A 21,234-nucleotide genomic window follows, 5' to 3' on the forward strand; every position below is an offset into this window, starting at 1 on the left:
AAATTATTATAAGAGTTTAACAAGGGGACTGGATACTAAATAAATATATATAAATAAATATATTTATAAATATATATATTTATAAATATATATAATTCAACTGCATTTTTATATATTGGAATCAAGCAGTTAGAAAATGTAAGGCAAAGATACTAAATACAATAGCCACACAAAAACATAAGACATATAAGAAAAATCTAACAAAAGACAAGTAAAAAGTTCAGGGAGAAAAATTATGAAACTTCAGTAAAGATGCTACAGGTGACTTAAAGAAATGTTTGTGGATAGAAATAATACAATAAAGATATTATTTTGGCCCGGCGCATTGACTCATGCCTGTAATCCCACCACTTTGGGAGGCAGAAGCGGGTGGATCATTTGAAGTCAGGAGTTTGAGACTAGCCTGACCAACATGGTGAAACCTCATCTCTACCAAAACTACAAAATTAGCTGGGTATGGTGGCACATGCCTGTGATCCCAGCTACTTGGGAGGCTGAGGTAGGAGAATCACTTGAACCCTGGAGGTGGAGGTTGCAGTGAGCTGAGATCGCGCCATTGCACTCCAGCCTGGGCAACAAGAATGAAACTCCATCTCAAAAAAAAAAAAAAAAAAAAAAAAGATGTTATTCCTTCCCAAATTGACTTACAGATTTAATGTAATTCAATTGAAATCCCAATGGCGCTATCAGAGAAATTTGACAAGTCAAATTTAAAATTTATATGAAAAAGTGAAAATTCAAGAATAGTCAAGATACTCTGTAGTAATTAGAGTGTGGTGTTAGAGAAGTGAAATCTAAATGGAGCCTTGAAAGTAGATAACAACCCTAGGAGTAGACTGAAGCTGGAGCCGGCACTGAAGGGTCTCTTCCTGTGCCAGACTTAACCACTTCAGTTTTAGAGGCTGGGAGGTTGAGGGATTTGTGGCCTGGGGGGCCCAAGTGTTTGGGTTGAGGGTAGTAAGGAGGCTTAGAGTGGTAACTGTTATACTAACAGTAATGGAAATACTGCACTATGGTTTGGTATTTTAATAACAGGTACAAAGCCATACAGTTGTGTACTGGTTGCAATTAGCCATGCAACTTGACATATAACAGAAGTGAATTTTGGGAAAGGATAGACTATTCAATAACAGATGCTGGAAAATTATACATACGGAAAATACATATACATACATATGGTTATATATATGGAAAAAAGTGAAATAGGATCCTTATACCATACATAGAAATAAATTTTTAGATGGATGACAGTAAATTAAAAGTGAAAGGTAATACTTTCAGAGTTTCTGAATAAAATTGCAGCAGACATGTTGGCAGTCTGTTCTGGTCTGAATGTCTCCCAAAATCAATGTGTTGAAACTTAATTAACAATGTGATAGCATTAAGAGGTAGGGCCTTAGCAGGTAATTAAGTCATGAGGACTCATGAATGGGATTAGTGATTTTATAAAAGGGCTGGAGGGAACTAGCTAGGCCTCTTTTGTCCTTCCGCTATTATGCCATGTGAGGACACAGCAACAAGGTGCCATCTTGAAAGCAGAGAGCAGCCCTCACCAGGCATGGAATCTGCCAGCACCTTGATCTTAGATTTCCCAGCCTCCCAGAACTGTGAGAAATAAATTTCTGTTGTTTGTAAGCTACCTATTCTATGGTATTTTGTTATAGCAGCAGGAATGAGCTAATACATGGTCCAACAAAGACGTGTGCACCCCTTCCAGAGATTGAAACTATTGTTGGGGAGAGGTTGCCTAATTAGGGATGACGTTTCTCAGCCACCTTTGCACCTGAATGGGTCCATGTGACTGAGTTCTGGCCAATGGAATGTGGACTGAAATGGTGTATAACAGTGCTTCTCAAATTATCTGTTGTAATGAACCATTTCCCCCAATCTATCATGGACCAATACTTTTGTAAACTTTAATAAAATTAAATTATTTTAAAAAATCTAAAAAGTCATATCAAATTATTCCATCAAATTGGTATATAAAGTTAATAAGCACTTGTATTAGTCTGTTTTCACACTGCTGTAAAGAAATACACCTTAGACTCGGTACTTTTTAAAGGAAAGAGGTTTAATCGACTCACCGTTCCGCATGGCTAGGGAGGCCTCAAGAAGCTTACAATCAGGGCGGAAGGTCCGTTCATCTTACATGGTGGCAGGGGAGAGAGAGTGTGTGTGTGTAGGAGGAACTGTTAAACACTAGTAAAACCATCAGATCTCCTGAGAACTCACTATCATGAGAACACCATGGGGGAAATCTCCTCCGTGATTCCATCACCTCCCTCCCTCAACCCATGGGGATTACAGGTCCGTCCCTCCCCAAGTGGGGATTACAATTCGAGATGAGATTTGGGTGTGGACACAGAGCCAAACCATCTCAGCACTTATTCTTAATTTCTGTACTATTGTGAGATGGAGAGGTAATAAACAGTTTGGAGACAAGCAGTAGTCAGTGAACCACCCTTTGAGTGCATACCATTTCCAGGCTTGGCCCATACAATTCTCTCATGCAATCTTCCACGTTCTCGTTCTTCTCCAGTCTACAGGCTAGATGTCTTCACTAAAACAGTCCAGCCAAGTCACTCAAAGTGCTCAAGGTGACCTTGAAAGCCAATCACTGAAGATGGCAGAGTTTTCATCAGTCTTGGTCCCCGGGTGACTGCTTGAAGCAGAACTCTCCTCACCCCATCCTGTCATTAATTGAACTTAATGTGAAAGGAAAACAACCTTAGTTTGCGTTAAGTCATTGAGCATTCAAGATTTATTAGTTATACTACTAATGAAATACAGGGAAAATATTTATGACTTTCAGATACAAGAGCCCTTATTAGAAAAGATTTTAAAATTTAACTATATTAAAAAAAATTTCTATACCTAAAAAATCACCATAAAGATAGTAAATAAAAACAAGCTAGTGAATAAACAACAACACATAGTACAAACACCAGTTTAGTATCCAGAATATATAAGGTGCTTCTATAAATCAGTATGAAAAAGTTAAATGCCACAGTTGAAAAATAGACAAAATATATAGACAATAATTTCACAGTAGAGGAAATACGAATAGAAAATCAGAATTTGAAAAGATGCACAAGCACATTAGTAATCAGAGAAATGTGTATTGAGACCACAATTAGAAGCCAAATTTGTGAGATGATACGGCTCAAGTAGGAACTCTCATGCACTGCTAGTAAAGTGTAAATCGGTCCAGCTATTCTTTTTTTTTTTTTTTTTAGACAGGGTCTCGTTCTGTCACCCAGGCTGGAGTGAAGTGGTGGGATCTTGGCTCACTGCAACCTCTGCCTCCCGGGTTCAAGCGATTCTCATACCTCAGCCTCTCAAGTAGCTATGACCACAGGCTCATGCCACCACACCTGGCTAATTTTTGTATTTTCAGTAGAGACAGGGTTTTGTCATGTTGGCCAGGCTGTTCTTGAACTCCTGACCTCAAGTGATCTGCCTGCCTTGGCCTCCCAAAGTGCTAGGATTACAGGCGTGAGCCACCATGCCTGGCCAAATCAAGCTATTCTAAAAAACAATTTAAAATTATAAAGTTGAACACTTGCACCTCTTATTATTTAACAGTGATGATAATGGTAGATATATATTCTAATCCTCAGTGTATATACTCTAGATTCTTGCAATGTATAAGTAGAGTTGCCATATTTAGCAAACAAAAATATAATATGCCCAGTTAAATTATATTTTAGATAGATAAACAATGAATACTTTTTTTAGTTGATCTGAAAGTCAAATTTAATTGGGCCTCTTGTATTTTATCTGACAACCCTACAAAGGTGACATATACAAGTGATCAAAGTAGTATTGTTTATAATAGCAAAATCTGGAATCTACTTAAATTTCCATTGAGGAAATAATGAATAAGCAGTATATTTTTGCACAATAGAATAAGACAGCAGTGAAAAGAAATGAACTACAGTTATCAGTAATAATATCAGTCAATCTTGGAAACAAGTTTTAAAAGCAATTCATATAATAGATATTACAGATTGCAATACCTTTTTTTTTTTTTTTTTTTGAGACAGAGTCTTTCCCTGTTGCCCAGGCTGGAATGCAGTGGTGCCATCTCAGCTCACTGCAACCTCCGCCTCCCGGGTTCAAGTGGTTCTCCTGCCCCAGCCTCCCAAGTAGCTGGGATTACAGGCGCGTGCCACTACGCCTAGCTAATTTTTGTGTTTTTAGTAGAGACGGAGTTTCACTATGTTGGTCAGGCTGGTCTCGAACTCTTGACCTGGTGATCCACCCACCTCGGCGTCCCAAAGTGTTGGGATTACAGGCGTAAGCCACTGCGCCCAGTTGGTTGCAATACCATTTTCATAAAACTCAAAACCAACCACAACTAAAAAATATACCGTTTTAATATACATACATATGTGATAAAATATATACATGAGAAAGAGAAACAAAATTCAAGGTAGTTATTTATTTATTTTTTGAGATTCGGTCTCACTCCGTAGCCCAGGATGGAGTGCAGTGGCACGATCTCGGCTCACCACTGCAACCTCTGTCTCCTGTAACCACCATCTCCCAGGCTCAAATGATCCTCCCACCTCAGCCTCCCGAGTAGCTGGGACTACAGGTGTGCACCACCATGCCCGGCTACTTTTCACCATGTTTCCCAGGCTGGTCTCCAACTCTTGGGCTTAAGCGATCCTCTTGCTTTTGTCTCCCAAAGTGTTGGGATTTCAGGCGTGAGCCACCGTGCCCAACCAGTAGTTGTGATTAAAGTAGGGTACAGTCAAAGGAATAGGTCAGAGGAGGAAATCGCAGATTGATGTGAAGGCATTGGTAATGTTCTGGTTCCTACACAGGTGAAAGGTGTACAGGTGTTTAACTGCTATGCTTTTTATCTCACACATCGCATAAATTTTTCTGTGACATAAAATATTACATAACATTTAAAAAACAGGTCAAGAGGGCAGGGTGCAGTGGCTCACGCCTGTAATCCGAACACTTTGGGAGGCCGAGGGGAGCGGATCACCTGAGGTTAGCAGTTGGAGACCAGCCTGGCCAACATGGTGAAACCCTGTCTCTACTAAAAATACAAACAAAACAAAACAAAACAAAATTCGGTTGGAGTGGTGCATGCCTGTAATCCCAGCTACTCGGGAGGCTGAGGCAGGAGAATCGCTTGAACTCGGGAGGCGGAGGTTGCAGTGAGCCGAGACCGCGCCACTGCACTCCGGCCTGGGCAACAAGAGCGAAACTCCGTCTCAAAACAAAAAACAAACAAATCCAAAAAACAAACAAACAAAAACAGGTCAAGGATCAGAAAAGTAAAGTGAGTTGACACTCCATTTACACACGGAAAGCCCAATGTTTTTCTATTATGTCAGGATACCTCTTCTAAAGAATGATAGCATACCTTTCAATCAGAGAAATGGTCTGAAGTTCAAAATGTTACTCCATAGCTAGCTCCTGGAGGAAGGAAGCTAGGTGGCAGCGTGTACACAAAAAGGCAATTCATCCAAATAATAATATAACAAGTAGGTATTTTCTGCTAAGTACTATGTAGCACAGGGGTGAATGCGTGGCAGGGCAGGAAGAGGGCTGTTTACAAGAGGGTATGAAATGCAGCTCTTTTTTCAAGAGTGGTTGTAGAATACCAGGGCTACAAAGAGAGGGCCGCACATTAAGCATCGTATTATGTGGGTACAGAGTATTAGGGTTCTCGATGACCAGAAGGAGAATGAGTGCAGTTTGTTTCCTAGCAAGCCTTCTTTAGCTTCTCTTCCCAAGTGGGAGTGGGGTTGGGGTTGGGACTGTTCTTTCCTAGCTCAAAAGTTCACTTATGTCACACTAGGGTCAGTTTAAAGGAGAGTGCTAGTAAGGGTAAAGTCAAGTTACATAACCTAGCGGAAAATGAAGACCTAAAACCGCTCGTGAGCAAACACAACACTTCAGACGTAAACCTCTTCAAAAGAAGGGTGGATCTTAGCACTCTGGGTGAAAGCAATCTCAGCCAGTAAAACATCAGAACGCTTTCACGCACGCGCAGTAAGCACACGACCGGTGGCAAGAGCCCGTATAAAGGCGGAGCTAAAGGTGCCGGATAATGCGTCACGGAGCGCGTGTGCGAACGCCGTAGGGGGCGGGCCGTTCGGACTTGGTTTCCTGGGCGACCACCGCTGGCTAGTCCGTTAGAGGCGTGCGGGCTTCGGAGGCGTGCGGGCTTCGGAGGCGTGCGGGCTTCGGAGGCGTGCGGGCTTCGGAGGCGTGCGGGCTTCGGAGGCGTGCGGGCTTCGGAGGCGTGCGGGCTTCGGAGGCGTGCGGGCTTCGGAGGCGTGCGGGCTTCGGGTGCCATGGGGACTCCTCCCGGCCTGCAGACCGACTGCGAGGCGCTGCTCAGCCGCTTCCAGGAGACAGACAGTGTACGCTTCGAGGACTTCACGGAGCTCTGGAGAAACATGAAGTTCGGGACTATCTTCTGGTGGGTGTTTCTTGTCCACCACCCGCCTCTCCCTGCCCGCAGGTGGTGTAGAAAGTTGCCTCCTTCCCGGCGATATTGCACTTGCGAAGGGCTGAGAAGAGCGGCAGTCACCGAAGGTTGCCTCCATCACTCCTGGAGCTTCCCCTGTGCTCAGGCAACGCGCTTTCCCTGCTGTATATCATTGTGCCCTGATGGTTGTTGCGGCCTCCTCCCAAATACGCGTCTCTGCCTGGCCTCCCTTCTAAACTCCTCTCTCCCATCTCCACCCTGACCCAGGCCACTATCATTTGCCCTTCTCCAGTCTTGTTCTAGGACCTCATGTTTAAAAACACACAAGCAAAGACAAAACCCTTCAAGATTGAATTAATTTTTCCTACAACAACCAAAGTTGTCTTTTTTTTTTTTTTGAGACGGAGTCTCCCTTTGTCGCCCAGGCTGGAGTGCAATGGCGCGTTCTCGGCTCAGTGCAACCCTTCGGCTCTCAGGTTCAAGTGATTCTCCTGCCTCAACCTCTGGAGTAGCTGGGATTACAGGTGCCCGGCACCACGCCCGGTTAATTTTTTGTATTTTTAATAGAGACGGGGTTTTACTGTGTTGGCCAGACTGGTCTCGAACTCCTGACCTCGTGATCCGCCCGCCTCGGCCTCCCAAAGCGCTAGGATTACAGGAGTGAGCCGCCGCGCCCGGCCCAAAAGTTGTTTTTCAAAAGTGCAAATTTGATTATGTCACTCCCCGGCTTATTACTCTGTAGTGGTGCCCATTGCCTTTGGGATAACGCTTGAATTCTCTGACTTGCCAAGACCATTCCTCACTGGCCTTTGCCTATCTCTCCAGCTTCGCCTGCCAGTCCCCTCCATGCACTCACTTTCTTGCTCCAGCAGCTGCTTTTTTTGGGGGGTGGGGGGGCCTCTGCAGGCTTTTCCTAATCCTGGAGTTTCCACCGCAACTCTCTTGTTTTGTCCACCTTATTCTTCACTCAGGGTTAAGCTCAAATGACTTCCTCGGGGGAAGTCTTTTTTGCTCTTCTAGACTGAGTACGCTGTTCATGTTTTTTCCCCCATAGCACCCTGTTTTTATTTTATGTCACCGCTTTCCACATTTTGTTGTAATGGTATAATTGAAAAGGCAGTGTGGGATTGTTAAGGGCATAGGTTATGGAACCCAATTGGCTGCATTTGATTGCAGGGTCCGCTATGACTTGGGGCAAGTTACTTGAGTTTCCATATCTGTAAAATAGAGGCAATGATAAACCTCATAGTAGTTGTGAAGATTAAATGAGCTGATATATCAGAAATACATTCTAAGTGCTCAATAAATGTTCATTATTATTATTATTTTTTCTTGAGACATAGTCTTGCTCTGTCACCCAGGCTGGAATGTAATGGTGCGATCTCCTGTCACTGCAACCTCCACCTCCCGGGTTCAAGTGATTCTCCTGCCTCAGCCTCCCGAGTAGCTGGGACTACGGCTTGTGCCACCAAGCCTGGCTAATTTTTGTATTTTTAGTAGAGACGGGATTTCACCATGTTGGCCAGGCTGGTCAAATGTTCGTTATTACTACCGTTTTAAAATTTTCCTTTGACTAGACCGACCTCTGTGAGGACAGTGACTGGATGAATCTATTTTTATTACCATAGTACATATAATATTAAAAAGGCTAAATAACTGATTTTCTGAATGAGTTAAACCTTATGATTAAAACTTTTTCTGAACAAAATGTAAAAACTCATTTTCTCTCTGTCAGTGTAAGCAAATTACCTTTGTAGTTTTTTAAATTGCAAGGAATGGAGGATGAAGAGCTGTTTGTTGTACAATTAATAAAAGGAGAGAGACTTTTTTTTAAATGGCTACTACATGCCATTTATTTATAGCTTTATTTATTGCATAAGACAGTTATAAAAAGCAGGTATAATTATCCTTGTTTTATAGATGAGGAAATTAAGGCTTAAAGAGGTTAAGTAATTTCTCCACCATTACAAAGATAGTGGATTGTAGAGCAGATGTTGGAAACTATGTATCTGCCTGTTTCTAAAATCCATTAATATTCCGCTGTACCACTTCTTGGGGGGAAAAATGCATTTAAGGAAAAAGCTAAAAATGTAACATTTGCATTTTCTAGTAGGGAGAACCTAAAATGATAAAAGAAGCAGGAATCACTAGAGTGGTGGATTTTCTTGAGAAATTACTTTGGTTACCGTAACTAGAGTAGGTATTTTGTATTCTTTTCCTATATTTATTATTTGAAGACCCAAAATGTCCTTCTACTACCCCCTTCCCTTCCACCCCTGCATTGTAATCAGATATAATAGAGTCCGTGTTTACGGCTGCAGGGCAAATGTCTTTATTGTTTGTTGCTGGTTTTAAAGTAAAAGTTCTACATATTTATATTTGTATAGTGTATTAGTCACTTGCATCAACACTTTGAGACATTTATTTTAGCTAATGTTTTATTTAAAATCTGGCATTTTTTATCTAGTAATTTCAGGTCTTACATAGAAACCTATAATATGCACAAATGTGGCTTCATTGTTTTATCCAAAGTGGTAAGAAGACTGTTACATTGACTTTTTTAAGGCCTTGTTTTTAAAAATTTTTTGTTAACTTAGCACAACAGAACAGTTTCAGATAGTTTATTCATTATGCTGTTTATATCCACAGAAAATATATGTGAACCTCGAAAATTTGAGACAGGTCTCAGTTAATTTAGAAAGGTTATTTTGCCAAGGTTGAGGACGCGCCCGTGACACAGCCTCAGGAAGTCGTGTTGACATGTGCCCAAGGTGGTCAGGGCACAGCTTGGTTTTGTACATTTAGGGAGACATGAGACATCAATCAATATATGCAAGAAGTACTTTGGTTCGGTCTGGAAAGGCCGGACAACTTGAAGCAAAGGCAGGAAGACTGGAAGTGGAGAGGGAGCTTTCAGGTCACAGATTGGTGATACACAAATGCTTGCGTTCTTTTGAGTTTCTGATTAGCTTTTCCAAAGGAGGCAAATCAGATATGCATCTATCTCAGTGAGCAGAGAAGTCACTTTGAATAGAATGGGAGAGGTTTGCCCTAAGCAGTTTCCAGCTTGAGTTTTCCTTAGTGATCTTGGGTGCCCAAGATATTTTCCTTTCATGTACATTTCCTATGTTATTTCATTGATTGGTTGCCAACAAAGCCTTGTTGCTCTCTTGGATGTTTGGACAAAGCTTTTGGTTGTATGCTGGAGTATGCTCTTCTCCCTTCCTCCTCCTTTCTTCTGATGAGCTTGCAGTGCTCTGGACAATTAGGAGTGCGGGTTACTTTGTGCTGTTTCTCTATCTTTTTCACCTCGGCTTCCCAAGGACAGAGGAGATTCAGTGCAAATCCCTGAGAGTATTGGAGAAAGTGTTTGTTAGGTAAAAAGTAAAGTAGAGGTTCCGCTTCAAAGAGTTTCCTCCCCATCTAATTAAGACTAAATAGTAACTTATCTTAGAAGCAAAATTTATTCAAAGACCTGTGCTAGCATTCTTAAATATCTGCTAGCCGTAATAAAGAAATCAGTGTATTTTACGTTCTTAGCTCCCACAATTTAGCCTAAATATTTGCCCTGGCGTGCTTATACTGGTCCAAGCAAGCATTAAGTCATAGCCTGTTCTTCTTCCTTATTTAAAAGTGTTTTTACCTTTCTCAGCATTCACAAGTTACTTCAAGTTCTAAGTTGCTAGTCAATGAAGACAGATACAGAATGTGAAGTCCCGTTCCAGCCAATAGAAACCGGACACAGTAGTAAAGCAGATGTGTCAAGTTATAAATGACCCTGTCTCCTTTGTTCAGTGTAGCAAAACTGCTGGCGACTGTACCCTTTTGTGCAGAAAGTAAAAAAATGGCCTTGCTGAAGAAATAAAATTTATGTTCAAGTGATACTTCTTTATAGCACCAAAGAACAAGCATTTTTGGCAATTGTATATTAAAATGCACATAGTTCTGTAACATAACCATGATTATTTTAATATTATGGGTTTTAAATATTTAACCAGTAATAATTTGAAACCCCTTCCTTCTTGCTCTTCAATTTGGCAAGTAAAGTTGATGCTTTTGGAAGCTGCGTCATGTTTACCTAGTAGCTGCCTTTGCCTTGGTGTAAAATTATCTCTTTGTGCTTGAATCATGAAAGAATCAGGTATGGAATCCTCATCAAATTATAACTACCGTTTAAACAAGTATATACTTTTGGCTTTTGTTCATTACTTATTCACTTAATAAGTCGTAATATATTTTCTCTCTGTTTAATAGTGGCAGAATGAGAAATTTAGAAAAGAACATGTTTACAAAAGAAGCTTTAGCTTTGGCTTGGCGATATTTTTTACCTCCATACACCTTCCAGATCAGAGTTGGTGCTTTGTATCTGCTATATGGATTATATAATACCCAACTGTGTCAACCAAAACAAAAGGTAATACTTAGTGAGTTATTTTTCCTTAGCAGAAATGTAAAACAAGTACCATATTTTTATAATAAATATTATATGATTAAATATGATTTAAATAAAATGCCAGTATTTTAAAATTATAATATGTTTGTGAAAAAATATTTACATTTAGTACAACGTTTTTTTTCTTCCTGGTTGCAGATCAGAGTTGCCCTGAAGGATTGGGATGAAGTTTTAAAATTTCAGCAAGATTTAGTAAATGCACAGCATTTTGATGCAGCTTATATTTTTAGGAAGCTACGACTAGACAGAGCATTTCATTTTACAGCAATGCCCAAATTGGTATGTTGCCTAAAATAATTTGGTTTTTTCAAAATGAGCAATTATACTTTATTGTCCATAAAACCTCTCAATCTCCAGAAAATGGACTGAGTATTGATAGTGTTCAAGACTTTTAGCTTTTTTTTTTTTTTTAGACAGAGTCTTGCTCTGTCGCCCAGGCTGGAGTGCAGTGGCTCCATCTTGGCTGACTGCAACCTCCGCCTCCCGGGTTCAAGGGATTTTCCTGCCTCAGCCTCCTGAGTAGCTGGGACTACAGGCATGCGCCACCACCCCAAGCTAATTTTTGTATTTTTAGTAGAGACAAGGTTTCACCATGTTGTCCAGGATGGTCTTGATCTCTTGACCTCGTGATCCACTCACCTTGGCCTACCAAAGTGTTGGGATTACAGGCGTGAGCCACTGCGCCCGGCCTGGCTTGTAACTTTTTTGGTGTGTGTGTGCCTTTTTGATACAGAGTCTTGCCCTGTCGCCCAGGCTGGAGTACAGTGGTGCTATCTCAGCTCACTGCAACCTCCGCCTCCAGGGTTCAAGCAATTCTTCTGTCTCAGTCTCCTGAGTAGCTGGGACTACAGGCGCCCTCCACCACGCCTAGCTAATTTTTGTATTTTTAGTAGAGATGGGGTTTCACCGTATTGGTCAGGCTGGTCTTGAACTCCTAACCTCAGGTGATCCACCCGCATCAGCCTCCCAAAGTGCTGCTCACCTCAGGTGAGCCACCATGCCCGGCCTTGTAGCTTTTTTAAAATAGGAGAAGGTATTTTCTAATTACTACTTTTTTTTCTGCAAGCAAAAATTTAGCCTTTGCTTTTTAAATGCAGTGTATCTGGGTGCCATATATTAAGCGAATTGTTTTGAGAACAAATTAGATTTGGCATCTGCATTTGCTCATGTCTCAAACATCAGAGGAGGTTACTGAAAGACGTACAAAATTGTTAAAAATTCTTTGGTGAAAAGTTGAAACTTCTAATAACATTTGTTTTTTTTTAATCTAGTGGTAATTGAGACACTAGGTTGAAGAGCACTAGTTCTGGTTCTGCCATTAGCTGGCAAATTATGTAATTTCTGTCTTATCTGAATTTGTAGGCATGTGGCATGGCATGTGAAAGGATACTTCACAAGTCTAACAGTCTTTGGAACGTGGATATTTAACAGATGTACCCTTACAGCTGCTTTTGTTTTATCTGTGTTTACTTATAGACAATTTTTAGTGCTGGCTTATATTTCAATACTTTTAACAATACTGTTTAAAAGATACTCATTTAAAAAGACATGTATTATCACATAGCTGTCATATAGGATGAAGAAAAAAATTCACCGAGCTGAAGTTACAGAAGAATTTAAGGACCCAAGTGATCGTGTGATGAAACTTATCACTTCTGATGTATTAGAGGTAAATTTTCTTTCATGCTCTTGAAAATTTTTAAAAATTGTTTTATTGCCAACTACATATTGAGGTTATACCTTCATCTACTGGATACTGATTTTTCTAATGATTTTAACCACTCTAGGATGCTATTTCTCTAGAGTATCAGACATAAAATAGCCTAAATATATCAAGGCTTACAAATCTTGAAATAGCGTGAGAAAAAAAGATGTAGAAGACTGGACCTGGACTGAAGATGTGTGGATTCCGTTACTAAAACTATTGTTTGTATTTGACTTTAGTTAGGTCGTAAAACAAGAGTTTAAAGTGACTTTACTTACTTTTTTAAAAAAACAATATGCATGACCAGGCATGGTGGCTCACACCTGTAATCTCAGCACTTTGGGAGGCCGAGGTGGGTGGATCACGAGGTCAGGAGTTTGAGACTAGCCTGGCCAACATGGTGAAATCCCGTCTCTACTAAAAATACAAAAGCTAGCTGGGCGTGGTGGCGCACGTCTGTAGTCCCAGCTACTGGGGAGGCTGAGGCTGGAGAATCACAAACTCCGGAGGTAGAGGTTGCAGTGAGCTGAGATCGCACCACTGCACTCCACCCTGGGCAACAGAGCAAGATTCCGTTTTGAAAAACAAAAAAACCAATATGCATTTATTTCCTGAGGTTTTTTTTTTTTTTTTTTTCCCACACGGAGTCTTGCTCTGTCACCCAGGCTGGAGTGCAGTGGTGTGATCTCAGCTCATTGTAACCTCAGCCTCCCAGGTTCAAGCAATTCTCCTGCCTGAGCCTCCCGAGTAGCTAGGACCACAGGTGTGTGCCACCATGCCCGGCTGATTTTTTGTATTTTTGGTAGAAACAGGGTTTTGCCGTGTTAGCCAGGATGGTCTCGATCTCCTGACCTGGTGATCTGCCCACCTCCGTCTCCCAAAGTGCTGGGATTACAGGCGTGAGCCACTGCACCCAGCCTACTTCCTGAGTTTTAACCTTTATTTTAAAACCCACTATTGAAAACAGTGAGTCTATTTTGATAATATATTTTCGTATTTTGAGTGTACAGTATTGAGAAAAATCTTATGCATGGATAAGTAGTGTTACAAATCTTTTTAAGCATGAGTAGAAAAGCATTGCTTTGAGGTTGAAACAAAATCTCAGTACAGGGTTACAGGCTTCTAAATCAATGATATTTCAAAAGAACATATAGAGAGGAGACGAGGGGGTAAGGGGACACTTTGGTCATGCTTTTAAATTTTCTTTAAGCCTAAATGTCTCCCTCATTACTATTAGGATTATAATATTTTATTTCATTCAGTTGTTCTGCGAATTGAAATGAGGTGATGCCTAAATAGTGCTGAGTGTGGTATATTACACACAATATATACCCTTAATAAATGTTAATTCCCTTTTTCTCCAGCCCTACTCAGTCTTTTCTTGTATTATAATTGAAAGACAGGGATCAGATCTTAGATTTACTCAAATGTTTGTTTAGATGCCCCCATGTTCTTTTTTTTTTTTTTTTTTTCTTTTCCCTGACACAGGATCTTCCTCTGTCACCCAGGCTGGAATGTAGTGGCACGATCTTGGCTTGCAGCAACCTCTGCCTCCTAGTTTCAAGTGATTCTTGTGTCTGAACCCCCCGAGTAGCTGGGATTACAGTTGTGCACCACCATGCCCAACTAATTTTTTCTATTTTTGGTAGAGGTGGGGTTTCACTGTGTTGACCAGGTTGGTCTTGAACTCCTGGCCTCAAGCGATCTGCCTGCATTGGCCTCCTAAAGTGGTGAGTTTACAGGTGTGAGCCACTGTGCCCGGTCGCCCCCATGTTGCAATAGCATCAGCCTGTCAGGTTGTTTGTAATTCAGGTAGCAAATTGATTTTTGAGAGCACTCTGGGTCTGTTCTGTAAAGTAACTTTATTTTTGAGCAAGGATCCTTAATCTCTGGCCTGGAGATGGTCCATGTCCCCTCTCCCCCACCACATTGTATGAAAAATTGAAGTCATTCATATGGATCCTTTTTTTTTGAGATAGATTCTCACTCTGTAGCCCAAGTTGGAGTGCAGTGGCGCAATTTTGGCTCACTGCAACCTGCAACCTCTGCCTCCAGGGCTCAAGTGATACTCATGCCTCAGCCTCTCGAGTAGCTGGGACTACAGGTACGCACCACCACACTCGGCTAATTTTTTGTATTTTAGTAGAGATGGGGTTTCACCATGTTGCCCAGGGTGGTCTCAAACTCCTGAGCTCAGGCGATCCGCCCGCCTCGGCCTCCCAAAGTACTGCAATTACAGACGTGAGCCACCCCGCCCAGCTCATATGGATACATTTTTAGGGTGAGGTACTGTAATTATCCTCAGATTCTCAAAGGTGTTCATGTCCCCCAAAAAGGTTAAGAATTACTGTATTACAAGGAACTGAATATTCCTCAATATCTGAAGACATAGTATAATGCAGGAACTCTGGGAAAATATTTTGTGTAGATTGTTTTACTTCTACAACATTTCTGCAAAATAAGTTGTTTTTAAACATTTTTAATTATTATTTTTAAAAGTAGGGGTTTTTATCCGTGATTTAAAGTTGAGGAAACTGAGTTACAGAGACTAGGTTAGGAAGTAATGGAGCTAAGCTTCATACTCAGTTCTGTATGGCTGCGGTGCCTGTTTGTTGGACAGCAAAGGACTGGTCTGAGGTGGGACTGGGGTTAGAAATTTGTCATTCAACAAACGAATGAAGTGTAACAAGAACTAGGATTTTTTTTTCCCTCTAGCAGCTTAGTGAGAAAGAGGTAGGAGAGAGTTTATGTAGCAAACTAAATAAGATAAAAGTACTTTGTATAATAGAAGGAATTTGTATTTTGTCTTTTTGGCAGAGGGGAGTCGTAAAGTTTTAGAGATTGGAGAGACATAATGTTTATGTTTGGGGTTGAGGTAAGGAGCTAGTTAGAGGGAATGGTTGTATATAGGAGAGGTAGTGAGCAAGGTTCCTGCTATGGAGGAGGTGGGTGTGTCTGCGATTGAGAGTCCATGGAGGGAGTAGCCTTGAGCAGAAGGCATACTTTTTCCTTTGAAACTTGAGGAAAGAAGGTGAGAATGGATTTTTATAAATCTTTGTGTAGAGGAGAAATAGAAGGCAAACAGACCTGATTGCGTGAACTTTAAGAGAGCATCATGGGGATCAGGGAACTGAGAGGTTGAAAATGTTTGGAATAGCGGTTGTGGAGAATGGAAGAAAGATTTCGGGATACCAGAAAGTTGAGAAATGCTGATGTGAATCATGAAGAGAGAGGCAGAGGACATTTTCAAACAGCAAGACATTATTCTTATCGATATTCTAATGAAAAAAGATGATTTGAACCCAGTTGGTTACAATTTCTTTTTTTTTAATTTTTGAGACAGGATCTTGCTTCATCACTGCTGCTGGAGTGCAGTGGTGTGATCGTAGCTCACTGCACCCTCAGTCTCCTGGGCTTAAGTGATCCTCCCACCTCAGCCTCCTGAGTAGCTAGGCCCTCACCACCATGCTGGCTAATTTTTTTTTTTCCGAGACGGTGTCTTGCTCTGTGTCCCAGGCTGGAGTGCAGTGGTATGATCTTGGCTCACTGCAATTGCCACCCGGGTTCAAGCGATTCTCCTGCCTTAGCCTCCTGAATACCTGGGATTACAGGCGCGTGCCACCACGCCGGGCTAATCTTTGTATTTTTAGTAGAGGCAGGGTTTCCGCATCTTGGCCAGGCTGGTCTTGAACTCCTGACCTCGTGATCCACCCACCTTGGCCTCCCAAAGTTCTGGGATTATAGGCGTGAATCACTACGCCTGGCCCATGCTGGCTAATTTTAAAACATTTCTTGTAGAGACAAGGTCTTGCTATGTTGCCCAGGCTGGTCTTGAACTCCTGAGCTTGGGTAATCTTCCTACCTTGGCCTCCCACAGTGCTGGGATTATAGGCATGAGCCACCATGGTTGGCCGGTTTTAATTTTTCTGACTGTTGACCAGTTTGGTGGTAGAATGTAAATATTTTTTCAACGTATCTTTTTCAACATGCTTTTTCATTCTAAGCTCTTTTAAGTTGGGGGTGATGAACAAAGGTCTACTCTTTTAGAGTGAATAGAGAAGAGTACCAGAAGGGTCAGGCTATGAAATGCCTATACCTGGAAGCTTTTAGGAATGGAATAGTCTGTGAAGTTATCCTGGCTCTGTCGGATCTCTGGCTTGTGACATAATTGCTTTGAGAGCCTTGTCCCTTGATACTTCTGCTGGCTCTATATCTTTTGTCCTAGCATAGCCTGTGATCCATTCTCACTGATAATTCTTAAATTTAATACTTTTAAATTTTCCTTCTACTGCCTGCAACTGCTATTAAGTCTTCATTTCAGAAGATCTGAATTCTGGTCATGATTCTGCCACTTGTTCTAGTTTTGTGGTTAAGAGGCATAATAAAATGGAAAGAGAACAGGATACTGAATCAAAACATTTGACTTCTAATTCTAGCCCGCTGCTATGTAAGTAGGACCTTAAGCAAATTATTTCATTTCTGTTTCTTCATTTATACAGTTATAATAATGGACATCGTGTGCTGAGTACTCACCATATGCCTGGAACTATGCTAGATGTTTTATGTATGTTATCTCACTAATTATCATAGTAACCCTGCAGAGGAGGTGGTATTTCCTTAGTTTTTTTTTTTTTTTTTTGAGATGGAGTCTCCCTCTGTCGCCCAGGCTGGAGTGCGATCTTGGCTCACTGCAAGCTCTGCCTCCTGGGTTCATGCCATTCTCCTGCCTCAGCCTGCTGAGTAGATGGGACTACAGGCACCCGCCACCATGCCCAGCTAATTTTTTGTATTTTTTTAGTAGAGACAAGGTTTCAGCGTGTTAGTCAGGATGGTCTTGATCTCCTGACCTCATGATCCGCCCGCCTTGGCCTCCCAAAGTGCTGGGATTACAGGCGCGAGCCACCATGCCTGGCCTTTTTTTTTTTTTTATTTTTTAAGGCAGAGTTTCCCTCTTATTGCCCAGGCTGGAATGCAGTGGCACGATCTCGGCTCACTGCAACCTCCACCTCCCCACCTCCCAGGTTCAAGCGATTCTCCTTCCTCCGCCTCCCGAGTAGCTCGGACAACAGGCACCCGCCACCATGCCTGGCTAATTTTTTGTAATTTTAGTAGAAATGGGGTTTCACCGTGTTGGCCAGGGTGGTCTCGAACTCCTGACCTCAGGTGATCCGCCTACCTCGGCCTTCCAAAGTGCTGGGATTACAGGCATGAGCCATCATGACCGGCCCCCAGTTTTGAAAATAAGGAGACTGAGGTTTAGAGAAGTTAAGTAGTTGGTATAAGGTGAGGCACAGTAAGGTACAGATGCTATGTTTGAATGTCCAAGTCTATAAGGCTCCAAAGTCCATGCACTGTCTTTTATTTCTTATTTAATTTTCTTCTTCTTCTTTTTTTTTTTTTTTTTAAAGGTGGGGGTCTTGCTGTGTTGCCTGAGTTGGTCTTGAATTCCTGGGCTCAAGCCGTCCTCATGCCTCAGGCTTCTGAGTAGCTGGGACTACAGGTGCACACTACTGTGCCTGGCTTGTTTAATCTTGTATAGTGCTTTACATTCTACTGAATACTTCCACCCGTATAAGCTTGTTTAATACTTAACAATGGTGGGTTTGTTCATTTTGTACAAATGCGAAACGTGAACGTGATTCTTAGGTTGAGGGACTTCCCCATTGTCATCCATTGAGCAAATGACAGAGCTCAGACCCAAAAATTAGATCTGACTGGTGGTCTTTCTCTATCACATGAAGTAAAAATAATGAGAGTATAGCCAATGTAAACTGTAAAGAGTTAGGGGCTCTCCATGTCTGGACACTGTTCTCCCATTACAGATCCTGCATATATGAGCACTCACTCACCACTATTGATCAGTTTCTCATTTCTTTTTTTTTTTTTTTTTTGAAAGGCAGAGTTTCACTCTTGTTGCGCAGGCTGGAGTGCAGTGGTGCGATCCTGGCTCACCGCAACCTCTGCCTCCCAGGTTCCAGTGATTCTCCTGCCTCAGCCTCCCGAGTAGCTGGGATTACAAGCATGTGCCACCACACCCGGCTAACTTTGTATTTTTAGTAGAGACGGGGTTTCTCCATGTTGGTCTGGCTGGTCTCAAACTCCAGACCTCAGGTGATCTGCCCAGCCTCCAAGAGTGCTGGGATTACAGGAGTCAGCCACTGTGCCTGGCCTAGTTTCTCATTTCTTGAACAGGTGTTGATTCTACCAAAATCTGGAAATGAATTGAGTGGTCTGAGTTAGGAATGACTCAGATGTTGCAATGTCCATCTGTGTTGGAAGTGTCAGTAGTTCTCTCTTGATCTTAGAGCCAAGTCCCTATGCCAGGTTTTCTTAAGTCCACCCTGTGGTATGCTGTCTTTTTCCTTACCCCACAGATCTGCCTATTTGGCTGGAGATTTTTGGAGGAAGAAGATCTAATAAATAATGCCACAAATCATGTCATAAATCACCCTCTATTTCTTTCTTTTTTTTTTTTCTTGAGATGGAGTCTTGCTCTGTTGCCCCTGCTGGAGTGCAGTGGTGGTTCAATCTTGGCTCACTGCAACCTCCGCCTCCCGGGTTCAAGCAGTTCTCCTACCTCAGCCTCCCAGGTAGCTGGGATTACAGGCGCCCACCCCCATACCCGGCTAATTTTTGTATTTTTAGTAGAGATGGGGTTTCACCATGTTGGCCAGTCTGGTCTTGAACTCCTGATCTGGTGATCCTCCCACCTTGGCCTCCCAAAGTGCTGGGATTATAGGCGTGAGCCACCGCACCCGGCCTACCCTCTATGTCTTTTAATCCTGAATGTTATCGCTGAAGCAATGGGGAAGCTTATGGGAACAGGCACATAGGTTTTGGGATTTCTGTGGCAGGCTGGATGAGAGTCGTTACATAGGAATTTCCAGCAGAGCATAAAGGACTATGTAAATATTCTTGATGTGACAATATGATATAAAAATATCTTAGTTATCAGTAGCGATATTTAATGATATGTCATGCTACAAATAATTGTGATATTCTAGAATGGAATTGTATGTTAACTGATTTGTCTTTCCCCAATGTCTTCCCATAAGTGTATCTTATATCTTAGTTAATGTTTGTTGAGGTAAGTCAGTAAATCCATACCTCTGGAATCCACACCTCTATGTTAATGAAGTTGTACTATTTTGCTTACATGATTATGTTATTTTTAATATACTGTAGCATGTTATTCCCTATCAACTGGAAGTCACTTTGGAAGGTGACTATTTTGTGTTGGTTTTGCCTTTTAGTTTCTCCTCAAAAAGTGAAGAAATAAAGGACTCATCTTTTTGCTTTTAGGAAATGCTGAATGTTCATGATCATTATCAGAACATGAAATGTGTAATTTCAGTTGATAAGTCCAAGCCAGATAAAGCCCTCAGCTTGATAAAGGATGATATTTTTGACAATATTAAGAACATAGTTTTGGAGCATCAGCAGTGGCACAAAGACAGAAAGGTATGCAATCACTTGTTTGGTGCCTCACCATTGTATTTTACACGAATGTTTATCCGTGGATGATAATGTTGAGAGGCAGCCTAGTTTTAGAGGCTGTAATCCTGTAGAGCTAAGATTTAGAGGGCTTGGCTTTTCTAGTTCCACTTTTGCCACTTATTAGGTATGTGATGTTATTTAACCTGATAAATGGAGTATATATGTATTTTCTTTTTTTTTGGTAGAAGAGTAAATAATCTTGTTATACCTCAGATTTATTACAGACTTTATAATTTGGCATTTTTTAGGGGTTGCACACTCAGTCTTTGGGCTAAATCCTGCACACAGATGTGTTTTGTTTGGCATAGTGTTGATTCTAACACTGTTTAAAATTTTTGAGTTAATTACCAAATTTAAGTATTTGTGGGCTTCACCTAAAATTCTAGACATACAACTTCTCTTAAAATTCAGAAGGTCTGGTAACACTGATTCCACTTTGCTGCATGACAGCAGACAGTGGGACCTGAGTGGTGGCTTTTCCTACTGTGATAGGGCAGGTGTTTCTCTGTTTACACATTGTCTACCTGGTATGGTTTATCTTTTTGCAAGTCTCATCAACACAGATCTTCAACTTAGTTTATTTAACCAAAAGTATTGATGCTAGAGCTACCCATATTTCACATTAGCCTTTTCCAGCTAGAGAAACCTTTTTTACCCTGGAAACCTAAAGGCTAGCCTTGTGAAATTTACTTTTGAAACTATTACTCCATCTTATTTTAGTAAATCTAGGAAAAAAATTTTTTTTAAAGTAAGCAATTTCTGATTACTTACTATGTGTCTTGATAATGTGTTGGTGTTTTCACAAATGCCACACAGATATTGTTATCTATATATCGTCCTTCAGAAAGATTTCTTGCTGCTACTTCACTTTCTGTTATATAAAGGAAGCTGGCTCAAAACTTAATTTTAGAAAAGATAAACAAGGAAACTGATAAGAGGATGATAGTCTTGGGAAGAAGAAAATAACTTTATTCGTCTGCATTTATTTTAACGAGAGATAGCAAGTTCTAGAATGTTTAGATATTTTAAGTCCTACAAATAGGTTACACAAATGACTTAGGCATTTAATGTAAAAATTTGTTAGTATTCTTTATATGTATGTATATAGACAGGGTCTTC

At 41.2% G+C, this 21,234-nt stretch overlaps 1 protein-coding gene across 1 annotated transcript in view; it reads left to right on the plus strand.

The window, feature by feature from the left end:
• The first annotated feature begins 6,023 nt into the window (after positions 1-6,023).
• SNAPC1 (small nuclear RNA activating complex polypeptide 1) overlaps positions 6,024-21,234 on the plus strand; it is a 34,249-nt gene continuing 19,038 nt past the window's right edge. Inside the window, exons 1-5 of the mRNA XM_004055269.4 lie at positions 6,024-6,451; positions 10,715-10,874; positions 11,052-11,192; positions 12,478-12,582; positions 19,921-20,079. Of these exons, the coding sequence (XP_004055317.2) occupies positions 6,324-6,451; positions 10,715-10,874; positions 11,052-11,192; positions 12,478-12,582; positions 19,921-20,079 (693 nt within the window). The 5' untranslated portion in view covers positions 6,024-6,323. The remainder of the gene's footprint in view (positions 6,452-10,714; positions 10,875-11,051; positions 11,193-12,477; positions 12,583-19,920; positions 20,080-21,234) is intronic.

Source organism: Gorilla gorilla, chromosome 15 (genome assembly GCF_029281585.2).
Source record: "Gorilla gorilla gorilla isolate KB3781 chromosome 15, NHGRI_mGorGor1-v2.1_pri, whole genome shotgun sequence".
NCBI lineage: Eukaryota > Metazoa > Chordata > Mammalia > Primates > Hominidae > Gorilla > Gorilla gorilla.